The 15,986-nt window shown below is 41.1% G+C and overlaps 2 protein-coding genes across 2 annotated transcripts; one reads left to right on the plus strand and one right to left on the minus strand.

Annotated features, from left to right (window-relative positions):
• Window positions 1-569: 569 nt before the first annotated feature.
• LOC109411293 (MPN domain-containing protein CG4751) lies at window positions 570-10,600 on the minus strand. The gene is made up of 7 exons (XM_029855407.2): window positions 10,323-10,600; window positions 10,135-10,242; window positions 9,820-10,069; window positions 9,658-9,760; window positions 9,172-9,590; window positions 7,146-8,603; window positions 570-2,689 (listed from the first exon to the last, which is right to left on the minus strand). Exons 1-7 carry the CDS (start codon window positions 10,389-10,391, stop codon window positions 933-935), a joined length of 4,164 nt encoding a protein of 1,387 aa, XP_029711267.2. The 5' UTR covers window positions 10,392-10,600; the 3' UTR covers window positions 570-932.
• A 2,291-nt stretch (window positions 10,601-12,891) lies between these two features.
• On the plus strand, window positions 12,892-13,768 carry LOC109411292 (COP9 signalosome complex subunit 8). Its single transcript, XM_019684819.3, has 3 exons — window positions 12,892-13,051; window positions 13,119-13,189; window positions 13,251-13,768. The coding sequence occupies exons 1-3, from the start codon at window positions 12,995-12,997 to the stop codon at window positions 13,684-13,686; spliced, it is 564 nt and encodes a 187-aa protein (XP_019540364.1). The 5' UTR covers window positions 12,892-12,994; the 3' UTR covers window positions 13,687-13,768.
• Window positions 13,769-15,986: the final 2,218 nt, after the last annotated feature.

Here is a 15,986-nt window from a genome sequence, read left to right on the forward strand (position 1 = left end):
CCACGTTGGAGCAATATCCAAAATCTGCGCTACGTTTCGTTTAAGGTAGGAGTCGATTGGCAATACAAGGACCAGGCCGTTAAGGAGTCAACTTGGCCATCAGGATTACTATTCAGAGAATTCGAACATCGTGAATCCAGTTACTGGGAACCATGAAGAATCCATAGAAGAGTACCACGAACGTGTGTTTTTGTATATTGTGCGTTATGATTTAAATTTGTTGTGATGAGTTGATCTTCTGTACGCTTAGTTAATTGTATGAAAACTGTCTTGTTGTTTCGTTTAAAGTAACCAGATCATTGGGGCCAAATTGAGCCTGTTGATCATAACAATAATAAATAAATAAATAAATAAATAAATCAACTATGGCGAATAATTGGTACTAGCCATAATTGGTACACTTACCCTATACGATTTTATCATGTTCTCGTGCACAATCTTCCAACATTACTAATTAGAAAAAGCTGCGTCAAAATCAACTAGATGTAACTAGGCATAACTCGCTCTAGAAAGAACTCGACTACGAGTGCATGGATTTCTCATACTTTCTAACAATGATAAGCCTGCCATGTGCTCACACGTTATTGTATATTATTAGATATATCTGTCTGATTTATCGATACTTTGATTATTATGAATATTGTAACTATTATGTTACTATTTTTTTTTGAAAATCTCAAACTGTGAGTCTCTTCCTAAAATGATTTTGGATAATAGGAAGTAAAACGACCGCTTAGCTGCGTGCCCACATTCGCGAATAAATTACTGCATCTTTCAGTACATTGTCATGATAATAAAAAAAATCAGTTCAAAAATATTTGACGCATACTTAAACATACAATAAACCTACGCCCAATACTGAAAAGAATTGTATAAACGATGATATCTATCCAAAATCTTACCTGCGCGCTTGGATTGTATCCGCTCACTGTTCAGGGGTCCAGATTGTCCGAGGAAAGTTTCGGCATCTTGCTGGGCGGAGCAGCCACGAGATCGGCAATCGATGAGAACTCCATCCGTTTCTTGTAGGGTGGCAAAATTTGCGACGATCCAGCCGACTGTGCCGGCGGAGTAGTTTGAATGGACGGCGAAGCTACCATATCCACCGGGGGAGTTTGTGGGGTCTTACGGGATAGGTCGGCAGCTCCAAGCGGAGAAGAGGCGGCCAACGGGACACTGGACACGGCCAGATCTACGGCACTGAAGTTATATTTTGGTCCGAGCGAAGGACTCTCGCGACTGGCAGATTTAGTAGGGGTTGAACGTGCCCCGGGAGAGGCAGCAATCGGCGGCGGCGTTTCAATCTTGCTGGAAGAAGATGTGGACGAGGACGATGATTTCGGTGGTTTCATCATCATTGAGTTGAATGCTTCCTGTTGAAGTTTCAGCAAAGACGCTGACGGCGCGAGATACATATTATTGGCCTCAAGTGTTGCCTTGGCCAGTGGATCTGGAATTTCGAATTTATCCGATTGGAAGAGAGCAGACATTTCCGGGAGTTTGGCAGAGGAAAAGTTCGGGAACATTGATAGATAGTCCAAGCTTTGTTTGGCGGCAGCAGCTGCTGCGGCCGCAGCAGCAGTTGAAGTTGTGTTCGAGTTGGAAGAGGAAGTTGGCGCGGAGCTTACTCCTCCGAAAAGCATGCTCAAATCTGGAGCTCCTTTGCCTTGACCATACAGCAGCGCGTTCATATCTGCCGCTCCTGCTCCTCCTACTGCAGAAGTAAATAAACTATTCAACATATCTGCCGGGTTTGATGCAACGTTAGTGGTGCTGCGATCAGAAGAGCCTTTATTCTTATCCGCTTTTCCAGATTTCCCAGAACCAGATCGCTGGACAGGTTCGAACAAAGCCGATAGATTACTTGCGGACAGATATGGATTCATAGCAGCGGCGGCTGCAGCTGCAGCATTAGCCGCGGCGTTTTCTCGTTCACGCTCTCGCTCCCTCTCACGTTCCCGTTCTCTTTCCCGTTCACGTTCTCGCTCTCGTTCTCTCTCTCGTTCCTCCTTAGCTGCTTGCTTGGCAGCCTTGCTGGAACCCTCCCCAGAGCCACTGCCTCCGCCTACACCGGATGTTCCTTGCTGGAACGCAGCAAAATCCAACATATTATTGGATAGAGATTGCGCTTTTAGTAGCACCTGGATGTCGTCCAGATTGCCAGAATTGAGAATCTGCTGGATCTCCGGAACCTTTTGTGACTGCTCGGCAAGCAGATTGATGTCTGCTGCCGTTGGCATCGGTGGAAGATATGCATCGGTTGAGAAAATAGTACGAAGTTTCGTGATCAGGTCACTGGCCGAATCTTTCTTGCTGGCATTCGTAGCGGCATTCTGGGTGTTGCTGTTACTGCTGTTGTTGTTCGCATTGTTGCTAGAAGCATTTGAGCTATTATTCTTGGAGGATGGCTTTTTAATGATCGAGATTTCACTTCCAAGGCTTCCCAGGGCCTGTGCTTGCTGGAGGAGCATTTGGGAGTATTCGGGAGATTTCATCAGATCGGCCAGTTTGCTCTGGTCAAATTTGCTGGTGAAGTCGGCGTAATCCATGAGCGATTGATGCTGCTGCTGTTGCTGCTGTAGCAGTTGTTGCTGGGCTTGCTGAAGTTGCTGCTGGACAGATTGTTGCTGTTGCTGTGATTTCGAACGAGATGATTTGCTTGACGAACGACTTGATCCGGATTTACCACCTGCAAAAAGGAAAATTAGCCGAGCATTAGTGTTGATTTTTAAAATATACAGGGTGTTAGGTTCATGAGTGCAAACTTTTTAAAGGGTGATAGAAGACCATAAATGGTGTAAAAAATTGTTCTACGCATATGGTCAAATCTCAACCGTTACGTAGTTATTGGACTTCCCATGTTTTTGACTCTTATTGCCTCAACTGGCTATAACTTTAAAATGGTCAAACTTATCGCAGTTTTTTTACTCTTATTCGAAAGATTATTGAATTTTCTATCAAATGGCATCTTTGAACCGATTGGTTTAGCTAAATAACTAAGTTTTCTAGAGCAAAATAGCTAAAAATAGTGTGTTTTTATTTGTTTATGTCCATTATCTTTAAAACATGCGTAATAAATTAAAATTCTTTCTTTGGGAAAGTTGTGGCCCCTGTTCCACTCTACAATTTGTTCTTTGACGCCAAACTTCTAACTCTTATCGTTTTCTTGCAATTTTGATTTAAATGTGCAGCACAGTGCGCAAAAAAGTGCTTACCATGACGATTGCACATTTCTGATCTGAAATGCGACGTCTAAATCGAAATTGCAAGAAAACGAGAAGAGATAGAAGTTTGATGTCAAAGAACGAATTGTAGAGTGAAACAGGGACCATAACTTTGCCAAAGAAAGAATTTTAAATTATTACGCATTTCTCAAAGATAATTGGCAAAAACAAATTAAAACACACATCTTTTAGGCTATTTGATCTAGAAAACTTAGTTATTTAACTAAACCGATCGGTTCAAAGATGCCATTTGATAGAAAATTCAATGATCTTTCGAATAAGGGTTAAAAAAGTGCGATAAATTTGACCATTTTAAAGTTATAGCCAGTTAAGGCAATAAGAGTAAAAAATATGGGGAGTTCAACAACTACGTAACGGTTGAGATTTGACCATATGCGTAGAACAATTTTTTTTTCACCATTTATGGTCCTCTATCACCCTTTAAAAATTTTGCACTCATGAACCTAACACCCTGTATAACATAAGTACGGAGAAATGCAGTCTTCCTAAACGAACATGTATACTCGCTAAGTAACTATTCTGTTCTCGGATTTCACCAGTTCAATCAAACTTAATGTACCAGAGCGGACAGTAGCGATAGGGGAGGGACAAACTTGGACCGGGAACCGACTTCCGGAACGACCGTAACTAATTCGCGAATACTTTTTCGGGGTTTTCGGGACGGGTTATAAAACGCGACTGAACGATTGTACATGTTCAACTTTAATGTTTGCTCGAATAAAAATGTTTACATAGGCTTTTGTTCGTAGATATTTGTGTGGCATATATGAACCCTGCGCAAGGATGACACGCAAAATCGTGAAGCGTTCCACATTTTTCTGGCGGAAGACTAAATCATATCAAGGGTTGCATAGCTCACATCACTTACCAATGTGAATCCGGATCTATGTAACTTTCTATCCCTTCCCTTCCCACTAACAAACTTCCTTCCTGTGACAACCGTGGGGATGCGGAGATACACACGGTCTCTAGTAGCAACGGATGTCACACCAACATTCCTTCCCTTCCCCGATGGCCGTAAGGACGTGGCCGGCGCCGGTACTGACAATATAAAGTTTTGAACCTTCAAAATTGCACATTGAGGATGGAAAGCTACACCCAGGCCCCATCCATTTGATTCCCTGTGCAATGTTGACTGTTCTGGTCAGTAACGGAGTAGCAACTACGAATTGTACGGTCATCTCATGCTCTCATGCTCAGGGGCGTACAATTTCGTTTCAATGATACACTTTCATGCAACATTTGAATGAGTCACTTCAAGTGTTTCATACATTTTTCCAATGACTCGGTCATTAAAAAAACTTTTCCACTCATCGTAGCACTCGGTAGTCTCCCATCCGGTCGCATTGCTTGTGCTTCACCCGTCAGAGCATTAGTGTCTCACTGGTGCGCGCTAGTCTCTCAATGGTTACGGGCGCCGGTTAATTGGATTTAAGTGGTCGAATTTGTTATCCTCTTTCATAAAACATAATTATCATTTTATTGGCGTGCACCACTATTTAACCCTTTCTTTCCCACAAGGTTTTTTGACATTTAAAAATAGATAAAATGATTTCTGAACAAATCACCAGAACAAAAGATGTATAGTTTTACTCCAAAATATCGTTAGAAATGAAAAATTTGATTTTTGAGGTGGATCACCTGTGATCCATTGGGAAGATGGATGCACTGAAGGCACATATATAAATTTTGTTTTTTTTTTTGTATATTGTTTTTTTTTTTAATTATACAGGGTGTTAGGCTCCTGAGTGCAAACTTTTTAAAGGGTGATAGAGGACCATAAATGGTGAAAAAAATTGTTCTACGCATATGGTCAAATCTCAACCGTTACGTAGTTATTGAACTTCCCATGTTTTTGACTCTCATTGCCTTAACTGGCTATAACTTGAAAATGGTCAAACTTATCGCAATTTTTTTACTCTTATCCGAAAGATTATTGATTTTTCTATCAAATGGCATCTTTGAACAAATTGGTTTAGTAAAATGAGTAAGTTTTCTAGAGCAAAATTGCTCAAAATAGTGTGTTTTAATTTGTTTTTATCAATTATCTTTGAAACATGCGTAATAAATTAAAATTCTTTCTTTGGCAAAATTGTGGCCCCTGTTCCACTCTACAATTAGTTCTTGGAAACCGAACTTCTAGCTTTTATCGTTTTCTTGCAATTTCGATTTAAATGTGCGGCACAGTGCGCAAAAAAGTGCTTACCTCGACAGTTGCAAATTTATGACCTGAAATGCGATGTTTAAATCGAAATTACAAGAAAACGATAAGAGATAGACGTTTGATGACAAAGAACGAATTGTAGAGTGGAACAGGGGCCACAACTTTGCCAAAGAAATAATTTTAATTTATTACGCATGTTTCAAAGATAATTGATAAAAACAAATTAAAACACACTGTTTTGAGCAATTTTGCTCTAGAAAACTTAGTCATTTTACTAAACCAATTGATTCAAAGATGCCATTTGATAGAAAATTCAATAATCTTTCGGATAAGGGTAAAAAAATTGCGATAAGTTTGACCATTTTCAAGTTATAGCCAGTTAAGGCAATGAGAGTCAAAAACATGGGAAGTTCAATAACTACGTAACGGTTGAGATTTGACCATATGCGTAGAACAATTTTTTTCACCATTTATGGTCCTCTATCACCCTTTAAAAAGTTTGCACTCAGGAACCTAACACCCTGTATTTATAAATCGTATATTACACCTTGAATTTATCTCGAGATTCATATCAAGCCCTTCGGTAAAAATTAATGAAACTTGTGGGACTTCTTGCAGTTATCATAAGTAGTTAGGTATTTGGACACGGTCCTCTTCGAATCTATGGCTTCTCTCCTCGTACCATATAAACCTTCCTGGATTCATCTGCGACTTATTGCCGGCGCTAAATAGATTACATTATATGGAATAATGACATTTTTACATGAAACACTATTAATAATGGAAAATGTCTTGAATGTAAACAAACATGGTAACAAGGAACAGGTTAGATCAGGAAGGATAAAAATGTCGTTTTGTTCCCAATGGATCACTGATGATCCACATGTTTGTTCATAAAATTAGTGTTTTCTCGTCAACTTGTTTGTGAAACGGTATTTTATTGTGCTAATATACATATTGTAGGGCATGCTAGTATTTTTTTCCAATGAAAATAATGTTCATGTTTCGGAATATTGGATATTCAAATTTTGTTTGAATTAAAATAGAAAAAATACCGACTTTCGCTAAATGATTTAGCTGTAGAACAAAAACGAGCAGAGAAATTTTGACCAAACTTGGCATAATAGTTCATTAAACGTATACAAACATCTGACGAAAAAATGGAAATGATCTAACTTATCCTGTATTTGTATGAACAGTGGAAAGTAGTGGATCACCTGTGCTACCATGGGAAAGAAAGGGTTTGGTTTAAATAGTGTTCTTAGCATGTTGAAGTATTTCAATGACTCATAAATGAAACGAAAATCCAAGTGTATCATCCCATGTTTCATACACACTTGTTTCTGTAGCAGCAACGAACGAGTGTGTTGCTGGGTGAGAGATGAAGCATCACAGCAGTCCGTTCGCATGGGAAACGATTTGCTACAGTCGTCGTACGTCATGTTTTCCTTTCGAAATTGCACGACCCTGCTCATGCTCATGTGTGGCATATATGAACATAGAGAGAAACAAAGTTTATAGATTGGTGGTGCGCCGAGGGGTCGGCGGATCCTCAACACTTAGATAAACTTATATAGCTGATGCGATGAGCGCACGAGAAACGCGCAGAAGTTGAACACCGGTTGAATTCGTTGGAAGACTAGGAAATGGTCACAACACAAGCAAACATTTTTATCGTGAAAGCAAGCCTGGCTAGTTTGGAATGAAAAAGAAATACGAAAAAAAAATCGACTTACCACTTGATCCAGCACTTGGTTGTCCGGAGAGTCCCGTCATTCCGGCCAGCGGATTTGCATACTGAGACTGCATCAGTAGGCTCAAATTGCCCTTCTCGAGCTGCTGCATGAACTCCTTCATGTTGGGAATGGCCGGCAGGTTGGAGCTGCTGGCTGCCGCAGCTGCAGCCGCTGCTGCTGCCGCCACCGACGGTGACGCATTGCTCGATGTCATAGTGGCCGTTGTGGTGGTTACCGTTGATGTTTGGCCTGTTTTCGACGAGATGCTTCGGTTGAGACTGTGCAGAAGAGTCTCGTTGATTTGCGAGTTGGAGATTCCAGATGCGGCCGCAACCTGGGCCAACGCGTTCAGCGCCGATAGACCGTACTCGTCCCGTTTGGTGTTTTGGAAGAGCGACGCATAGTCTTGGGGCAGGAGATTTGCTGGCAGCGAGCTGCCCAAGGAGGCAAAAGTAGCCGCGTAGAGATCGTGAATGTTGGAAACGTTGTTGCCCATGTTACCGATGAGAGAGTTGAGAGTGGGACTGTTCCGGTTACCGGTTCCAAGAATGTCCCCAATGGAAAGTTTACCGGGACTCGGAGCCGGTGAGTTTCTAGTACGACTACGACACGATGAAGTATCCGATTTGGCAGGAGATGGGCTGGCTCGGACAGGAATCTCGAACTTGGCTGGGCTTGCTGAATTTGACGGTATAGTGATAGGACTGTCCCGGGGAGAAGATGTATTAGTATTTATCGAGCCATGGTTGTTAATGTTGCCAGTATTGGCATTGTTGGAGTTATTCTGGCTGAGATTGGTTGGCATTACTACTAATGAGCTAGATAACGGAGATGGGGTCATGTTCAACCCGGATGGTCGCTTCAGTTGAGCCTGTAGGCTAGGAACAGCCAATGATGGCACTTTTGGATCATCATCTTTAAGAGAAATCACATCCGAATCGCCCATTTCCGATACACCGTCGAAGTCCTCATCGTTTTTGTTTTCGGTAGTGGCGCTGCTTTCCTCTCCGGTAGTCAAATTGACAATCGACGGTACGGATAGAGGCTCCGGAATCTTGGGAATACTGATGGGAACGGGTGGTGGTGGCGGCGGCTCTGGAATGGCTATAATTTCCTCAGGATCCAGTCCTAGCAGTTCACGGATCCAATTCCAAAAATGGCCGGAAGTTGAGTCCAGGGGAAACTTGGGTTGGAGAGTCCTCTTCAACTTTTCAATGTATGAGATTTCGTTTTTGTACGATGATTGAAAATTGATTAGTTCACGCTTGAACTGCTTATAATAATCAACGGTGAGCATCATTTCTTCCTTGATATCTTCCGAGAGAACCTCATCGTGGATTAAATTATAGGTCATCAGCATTGGTCGTCCATACTCCGCAGGACGGTTTTCCGGGGGCGGCAGAACCCAAAAAGATAAAATGCTGGACTCCAATGTAACATTATCATCATTGTATGGAGCTGAAAAGAAAACAAGTAACAATAGTAAGTGAATTTTATTCATATAATTCTGGAGTTCGATTTGAATAAGTCGAATCTACATAGGAATCACAGCAAACTTAGGACCTATTCAAATCGAACGCCTGAATTGAGTAATACGTATTCAGCAAGACCGTGCAGAGGGTGACGGGTTTGGATCCTGGTCGTTTCAAGAACTTTTCGTTATGGATTTTTTCTTGATTTCCTTGGGCATGGATTATCTTAGTGATTGCCACACGATATGCACATTCAAAATGGTCATTGGTAGAGGAAGCTCTCAGTTTATAACCGTGGAAAAGGTAATACAATACTAAGCAGAGAAGCAGGCTTTGCTCCGGTGAAGACGTTACACCAAGAAGAATGTACAAAATGTGCAGTTGTTATCAATTATTGCAAGTTGACCTAACTTTTTGTGCACGATGATATTTTTACGCACAGCATCTATTCAGGTCGGTTGGTATGGAATTGACTGAGTTATAGATACAATGCACACAGTAGAACCCTTGCCCAAAATGCTCCCACGTCCTGTTTATGTACTGTTAATACTTACAGCAAATAAATCCCACACATGGTATGTAGGATGCTTCGGTAGGCCCTCTCATCTTGATCTGATACTCTAGCTGAGCATCGCAATCCCTCAATGTCGGTTGGACTGGAAAACGTGGATGCGAATGGTACCATCCGACCAAGTTGAGATTCTTCTTGACCATTAACTTTTGAATCTGCAGTTCGCACATGGCGGCCTTATCCCTATCGAACCGTGAATTGCGACAAGGAAACGCATGTGTGATAGACAAGTTGTGGGCATTGATGTCCCACGTGCCGCCGAGATAGCCACAAACTTCATTGTTTGTCAGGTGACAATGGAAGTCCATGACCAGAATCGTGGACGAAGACACCGAGACCAGGAACGGTTGCATCTTGCCAATCGAAGTAAATGGTATAGACTCAATCAGAGTATTTGCATCACTGTGAATAAAGCGAAAAGTTTGTTCATATTAAATGATTGTTAAGATAAGAGATCATAACAACTTACTGTAATATATTACGATTGCTAACGGTATTATGTTGCACAATGTTTCTTCTAACAGGTGGTGGTTCCATTGCCGTCTTGTCTTCTTCAGTTTCCTCCAGAGTGTCTGCAATTTAAAAAAATCTTCGTAGTTTGCACATAAACATTATAATCACTCAATCTAACCATCAACTGGTATCCCGTCATCCTTATGATCCTTTTCTTTCTGCAGTTGCTTCCGGTGGTACGCCGCCTTGTAGGCGTCTAACTTGCGGCCTTTGTATCTTACATTGGCCCATCCACAGCCAGACTTTTTGTCCGGATTAATGATGCGTTTGCAATAAATGGCCCAAGCACTCGGGGAACAGAATATTGTTTCCGTTTCGTGGGATTTTATCTTTCCATCCGAAAGCAAATCGCCGATAAATTTTTGTCCCTGAAAACAAGTTTCAAAATCAATCATCACCGAGAGGGGTAACCGGTAATCATCCTAAAACTCACCAGATACTCGATGCTCATGGCGGCCTTCCCTGGCTGGAGGACATTCGCAGCGAGCAACATCTGTATAGTAACCGTTTTTCCCGGGAAATATCCGGTCTTATCGCCTTCCTAGAAATCAATGGTAACAACATATACTTCACATCTTTTGGGGCTGCGGGGGCGGCCATAGCGCAATTATAACTACTAACATCATCAATGAACTCATCCGTGATGTCGCTATCATGGTGGGTGTCTTCTTCGCTGGCTTTTGTTGACATTTTCAAACGGGATTTTACACCCGAAAACGCACTTCAAACGGGGAAATTTTATGCTAATTCGCCACACCGACCGTTCAACTCACTAAATGCAATAACTTTCTACAGATTTGAACAGTTTTTCACGCAATATTTATCAAATGAAAATTATCACTCCGCTAGACGCGAAAAAATTTACGACACACCGCTGTTTGATGACATTTCGGCTTGCATTTTTGCATTTTCCTTTTTTGCCTTTTCCCGCTGGGCGCACAAAAGAGAAATTGACAGAATATGAACCAATGTAAGCAGTTACACACGAAAAATCAAACTATCCATTTCAAGAGTTAAATTTACCACTTAAAATTTTTGTATGGGAGATTTTTTAGAAAATTTCTAGATTAATTATTTTAGTTTAAATTGGGTGAAAGTACTCGGCTTTTGCCTTGCGTTAAGCGCAGTTTCGAGTTCGAAAGGAATCGCTCAAGAAACTTCTTGAGTGATTCCTGGCAAAAACTTTCTTCGGTGACTGCCATTTGAACTGTCATTTCTTCGCTACTGCGTACTGAGATCCTCTGAGATCGAAGAAAACCCGGTTTCTTGAGCGATTCAGGCAAAGAATTTCCCATGCATCAAGATAGGCTGAGAAATTCCTTCTATTCTGCAAACAGCGCTTTAAACACAATGTCGGAAGTGGGGCGCTGTATTGTACACCTGGTATTCTATACAGCGCCCCACTTCCGACATAGTGTATAACGCGAGGCAAAAGCAGCGGAAGTAAAAGAAAAAATGTCGTTAATTCGGTTTTGAATTGGAAACACAATAGCCCTGGCAATGCAATTTACTCATTTTTGTTTTCAGATTTTCTTACTCATTTCTACACTGAAATAAATTTTGTTGTCGAAATTACCGATTCCATAGTAAAATTACTAACCGTACCTATGATTCTCAACCGACAACAAAATCTGTTAAGGTAACTGAAATATGCTTGAAATTACTATGCATTGTAGTAAATTCAACTAAAAGCATTGTCGTCTCAACAACAAAACATTGTTATTTTTTCCATGACACGGATTTTACAACACAGTATGGTTAAAAATACAATGCTTATTTGTTAAATTAAGACTATTTTTGGTAATGTTAACTGCACTGCTAGTTAAGTTGACAGTGTTTTAGTGGAATTAACTGAAAATTGTTGTCGGTTGAGAATCATAGGTACGGTTAGTAATTTTACTATGGAATCGGTAGTTTCCACAACAAAATTTATTTCAGTGTAAATACTTTTCTCCAAGTTTACACGGAGAAATCAAACTACCTAATTTTTGGGTCGATTTTACTCAAAGCTGAGTTTATCGAATAAACTAGTTACCCAAAATTAGGTTGTTTTCCCTCACTCAGCCAAATAACCTTAAGATTTCCATAAGGCCCAACTTATGAAACGGCCTTTAAATAATTCATAATGCTTCGGATGAATTTCATAAGGTTACTCTATGACGTAAAATCGTCTCACAGCTTGGCTTTTATTCATGTTTAGCAACATGGTATTCTCAAGCGTCGGTAGCCGTGTGGATAAAACACGGGCTCGATGATCCCGACGTTCATGGATCGAATCCAGTCTGCATCATTTTAAGATTTTTTTGTTCTTTTCTTAAGTCTATCTTATGAAATTTGTCATAGCAAGCACGATCAATTTTCATAAGGTTTTCTTATGTCATCCATAAGAATTAGTTATAGCAAATTTTCATAAGGTATTTCGATGAATTTCGCTAGTTTTTTTCGCTGAGTGCTCTTTCCCCCACCGATGTTGTCAAAAACAAACAGAGATGCATCCACCCAATGGGGGTACTTGAGCCCAATAAGCCAATTTTGAGTAAATGTAGGTATACTCAAATTTGGGTCGAATGAGGGGGGGTCTTATGTTGAATTTACCTACTCTTAAGTATATTTTTTGCTGGAGGTAAAGGCAATTTACCTAGTGTGAGTTTAATCGATTTACTCAAATTTGGCTTATTGGGTGGAACTATGGGATTGCGTCAAAAGAACTCAATTTTGGGTGGTTTGCGGTTCCGTGTACACTGAACTACAAATCAACCCAAATTTAAGTTGTTTTGACGCAATCCCGGTCTTCCGTGGAATAACTCAAATTTGCGTTAAACAGCGAAAGTGGTGAGTGAGTAGTTCTCGTTTGAGAGCGGCAAAAAAATTAACCCAGTGGTAAGTTATTTTCACCCAACGGAGGCCTCAAATGACGCAAATTTGGGTTAATTCAAGAAAACCCAAATTTGGCTTCTTCCACGGATAAGCAGCGGATGCGTCGGTGCTTCTATCTTTGTTTTCGACAACATTGCGGTGGGGCGAGGGAGAAAACAACCCAACTTTGAGTTAAAACTTTAAGCAGTTTAGCCAAATTTGAGTTTTTAAAACTTATTCTTTGGGTTATAATATTTTTCCGTGTATACGGTTCGGTTCTATTTCAACTTTGTTCCGTTATTCATAAAACTGTCAAAGGGATGGTAACCCTGGCATGGACGTAAACAAAATAATCCAAAAATATCATTCGGCTGCGGTTCGGTTCGCATTGTTCAACAAATTAAACTTAAATAAAAGTAGTTTTAAGTAATAGAAACATGTTTTTCGAAAAGATTCGACAGCTCACACTTTTGCTGGAGAAGCAGGAATTGGAGGTACGTGATAAATCATTAGTTTAAAGCGATAATAGAACATAATTACATCATACTCTTTCCCCGACAGGCTCCGAATGGCATCGTTTCGGTTCAGCTGTACTCGGAACTGTTCGCGGCTTACCTCTATCAGAACGACCTGTAAGAGATATTGTTGATTCAGAGGTTCTTCACGCGATTGACCAATATCTTTTCTCTTTAGATCTAATGCCCGGTACCTCTGGAAACGGATTCCGCCGAGTGTGAAAGCTGGCCACGCCGAACTGGAGCAGATGTACAAAGTGTTCCAGTGCCAGTGGAACAACGACACGGCCGGGTTCTACAAGGCCATCAACTACGACTGGTCCAAGCATGTGTCCGAGCTGATGTTCGAATTGAAGGAGAAAATGCAGCAAGAAACCGTAAACCTGATCGGCCGGGCTTACAGTTCGATTTTTGAGAACGTCCTCGCCGAAATGACTAACCAAACGCCGGACATGATCGACGAGATGTGCAAGAATCTGAACTGGGAGATTGTCGAAGGTCCACGCCCACGGTTGATTCTGCCCAAACATCCACCGACGGATAAACCCTTGGTGGTTACCGCAGAAGACCAGCTGCAAAAGTTGACAGATTTTGTGTCGTTTTTGGAAAATTGATTTGCTTTCTGGAATTTGAACTTTCTGAAGTTTAATTACTCATGTACATTTATTGATTTGAAATAAACGATTATCTTATGAACCATTTTTCAGTTAACCTTCGGGCGATCGCGCTGTTGTATTTTGTACAATACGTAGAAAAAATCTCGCTTTTTGTACTCAGCATTAGCGTGGTGCTGACGGTGGTGGCCAACCACGCATGGAAGGCTAAAAAAATGAAATAGGCATATAATACCTAACTGTGGTATACATTATATTTTAGATAAGTATTTCCTAAATCATGTGGGTTACCCGGCGTCTCCACTAGAAAGAAATGTCTTCCCATTTTGCTGCTAGAAAAAGTAGCTACTGATTGTGTGAATATGTAAAAAATATGAGTTTAGAAAACGACGCACGGAATGATGAGATGTTCTCCAATCTCATTGAGCATTAAGCTAGTAGTGCTAGACGTCATCTTTTGGAATACTTCTTTACAGAACTATGTTTCATAGACCGGTAGAGTGATGCACCATTTCAGTAATGTACAATAGACGTTCGATAACTGCAACATGTTTACGTTTCAGTTAGCGAACAAAATTCGATAACTGCAACGTCAGATAGGCGTCACCAACCCATCAATTGACGTTAAATGAACGAAAAATTCATTCGATTGTTCATGTGGGCTAACTTGGCGCACCGTTTTGACAGATTAGCGGTGCGATAACTGCAAATTTGTTGCACTTACCGTACTTGCAGTTAAAAAGCATTGCAGTTAAACCGTTTGCACTGACCGAACGTCTACTGTATTAAGCTTGTAGATTCAGACCTGCACTCATGGAAGTTCTTGGATGACCTAAAATATCTTTAAAAAATATTTGCTTATGGAAAAATACTTCATGAACCTGTAGGACGTTACAACGTATCAGTAATGTAACGCCAATCCATTGATTGCACTTGTAGATCTTTGGGCCATTATTCACGAAAGGCCTTGGGGGATCTAGAATATCTCCATGGATCTGTAGCATTTCACAACTTATCAGTAATGTAGCATGAAACCATTGATTACGTTTGAAGATGTGCAGGCCTGCAGTATTGGAGAGACAACTTTCGTGCCATCCCTATCAAGTGTACGATTTGCGTGCACACCCCTACACGCGCATCAGCGGTGGCAACTGTTGGATTGTAGGTACATTCTTGGAGGAGCATCACACAGCTCAGTGTGGAGCTAGGTATCAACTGGTAGGTAAAGTATGATGGAAATAATATTGTAAATAAGTTATACCTAGATTGAATAAAGGAGAGGCGCTGCGCTGGTAGCAATATCAGTCAGTGCCTGGGTTTGGAACAAGAAGCCTCGCCTGTGTTTTTATTTCCAACAGGTTATGGGCCCAGGGACGCCCTGGCGGTGGTTCGGGAAGCGAGGAGACCAAGATGCGGTACCATCCAATATCCGATGAGGTATCAAGATGCGATGAGGCCTGGTGCTAATAGTCGTTGAGATACCGAGAGGCGGTGAGGATCTAGTATCTTGAGGGACCTGCGCTGGAACCAGGAGATCGAGGCAGAGGGTGCTGGCTGATCGGGACGCTGGAGCTGGATGGCGGGAAGGTACTCGGATGAAGCTTGGAGCCAGGAGGAGCTTGGAAGCAAAGGTAGCTCGGTAGTTAGAGCAAAGGTGCTATTAGGAGCTCGGCGGGCTTTGGATCCAGGAGGAGTACGGTGACCAGATATGCTCGGGACGCGTCGGATCTGAGTGTGTGATGAGGAGGAGTGTTGGATTGTAGGTACATTCTTGGAGGAGCATCACACAGCTCAGTGTGGAGCTAGGTATCAACTGGTAGGTAAATGTAATGTCGGACAATCAAATAAAAACAAGTCTTATTCTTAGTACTGGAATCCTAAAAGTGACATGCTATATTTTCCAAAGCCTACTCCATTGTACATATATTCAAGTTATTCAAATGCATCGCATGTTAACCTAAAAATTGAATTAACGATACTACATCTCCTCTCCTTCTTATATGACTTTAGATACCTTGCTTAAAACTATTATCACATATGCTAGATATAGGTCTTTCCACCGCATAGCCCTTTAAGATGGGAGGATCACGAACGTCATTTTGATTTCTCTTCCTCGTTTCTGTAGCTGAATCATCGACAAGCTGATCTGAAAAATAAATTATTATTTTATGAATGAATCATACAATTACTACTATGTACACAATTTTACTGCCTTGTATATTTTTCCAACTCCAAATAATCTTGGATCTCCGCCATTCCTGTCCTGTAGTCGATCAAACTGAAAATCTCTATATACCTAC

Source organism: Aedes albopictus, chromosome 2 (assembly GCF_035046485.1).
Source record: "Aedes albopictus strain Foshan chromosome 2, AalbF5, whole genome shotgun sequence".
NCBI classification, from domain to species: Eukaryota; Metazoa; Arthropoda; class Insecta; order Diptera; family Culicidae; genus Aedes; species Aedes albopictus.

Coding starts and splice junctions, on each gene's coding strand:
- LOC109411293 (XM_029855407.2), bottom strand. CDS start 10,391: ATGTCAACAAAAGCCAGCGAAGAAGACACCCACCATGATAGCGACATC. Junction 8,604..9,171: donor ATGTGTGGGATTTATTTGCT/GTAAGTATTAAC, acceptor TTTTCTTTTCAG/CTCCATACAATGATGATAAT. Junction 2,690..7,145: donor ACCAAGTGCTGGATCAAGTG/GTAAGTCGATTT, acceptor TCCTTTTTGCAG/GTGGTAAATCCGGATCAAGT.
- LOC109411292 (XM_019684819.3), top strand. CDS start 12,995: ATGTTTTTCGAAAAGATTCGACAGCTCACACTTTTGCTGGAGAAGCAG. Junction 13,052..13,118: donor TGGAGAAGCAGGAATTGGAG/GTACGTGATAAA, acceptor TTTCCCCGACAG/GCTCCGAATGGCATCGTTTC. Junction 13,190..13,250: donor TACCTCTATCAGAACGACCT/GTAAGAGATATT, acceptor TTTTCTCTTTAG/ATCTAATGCCCGGTACCTCT.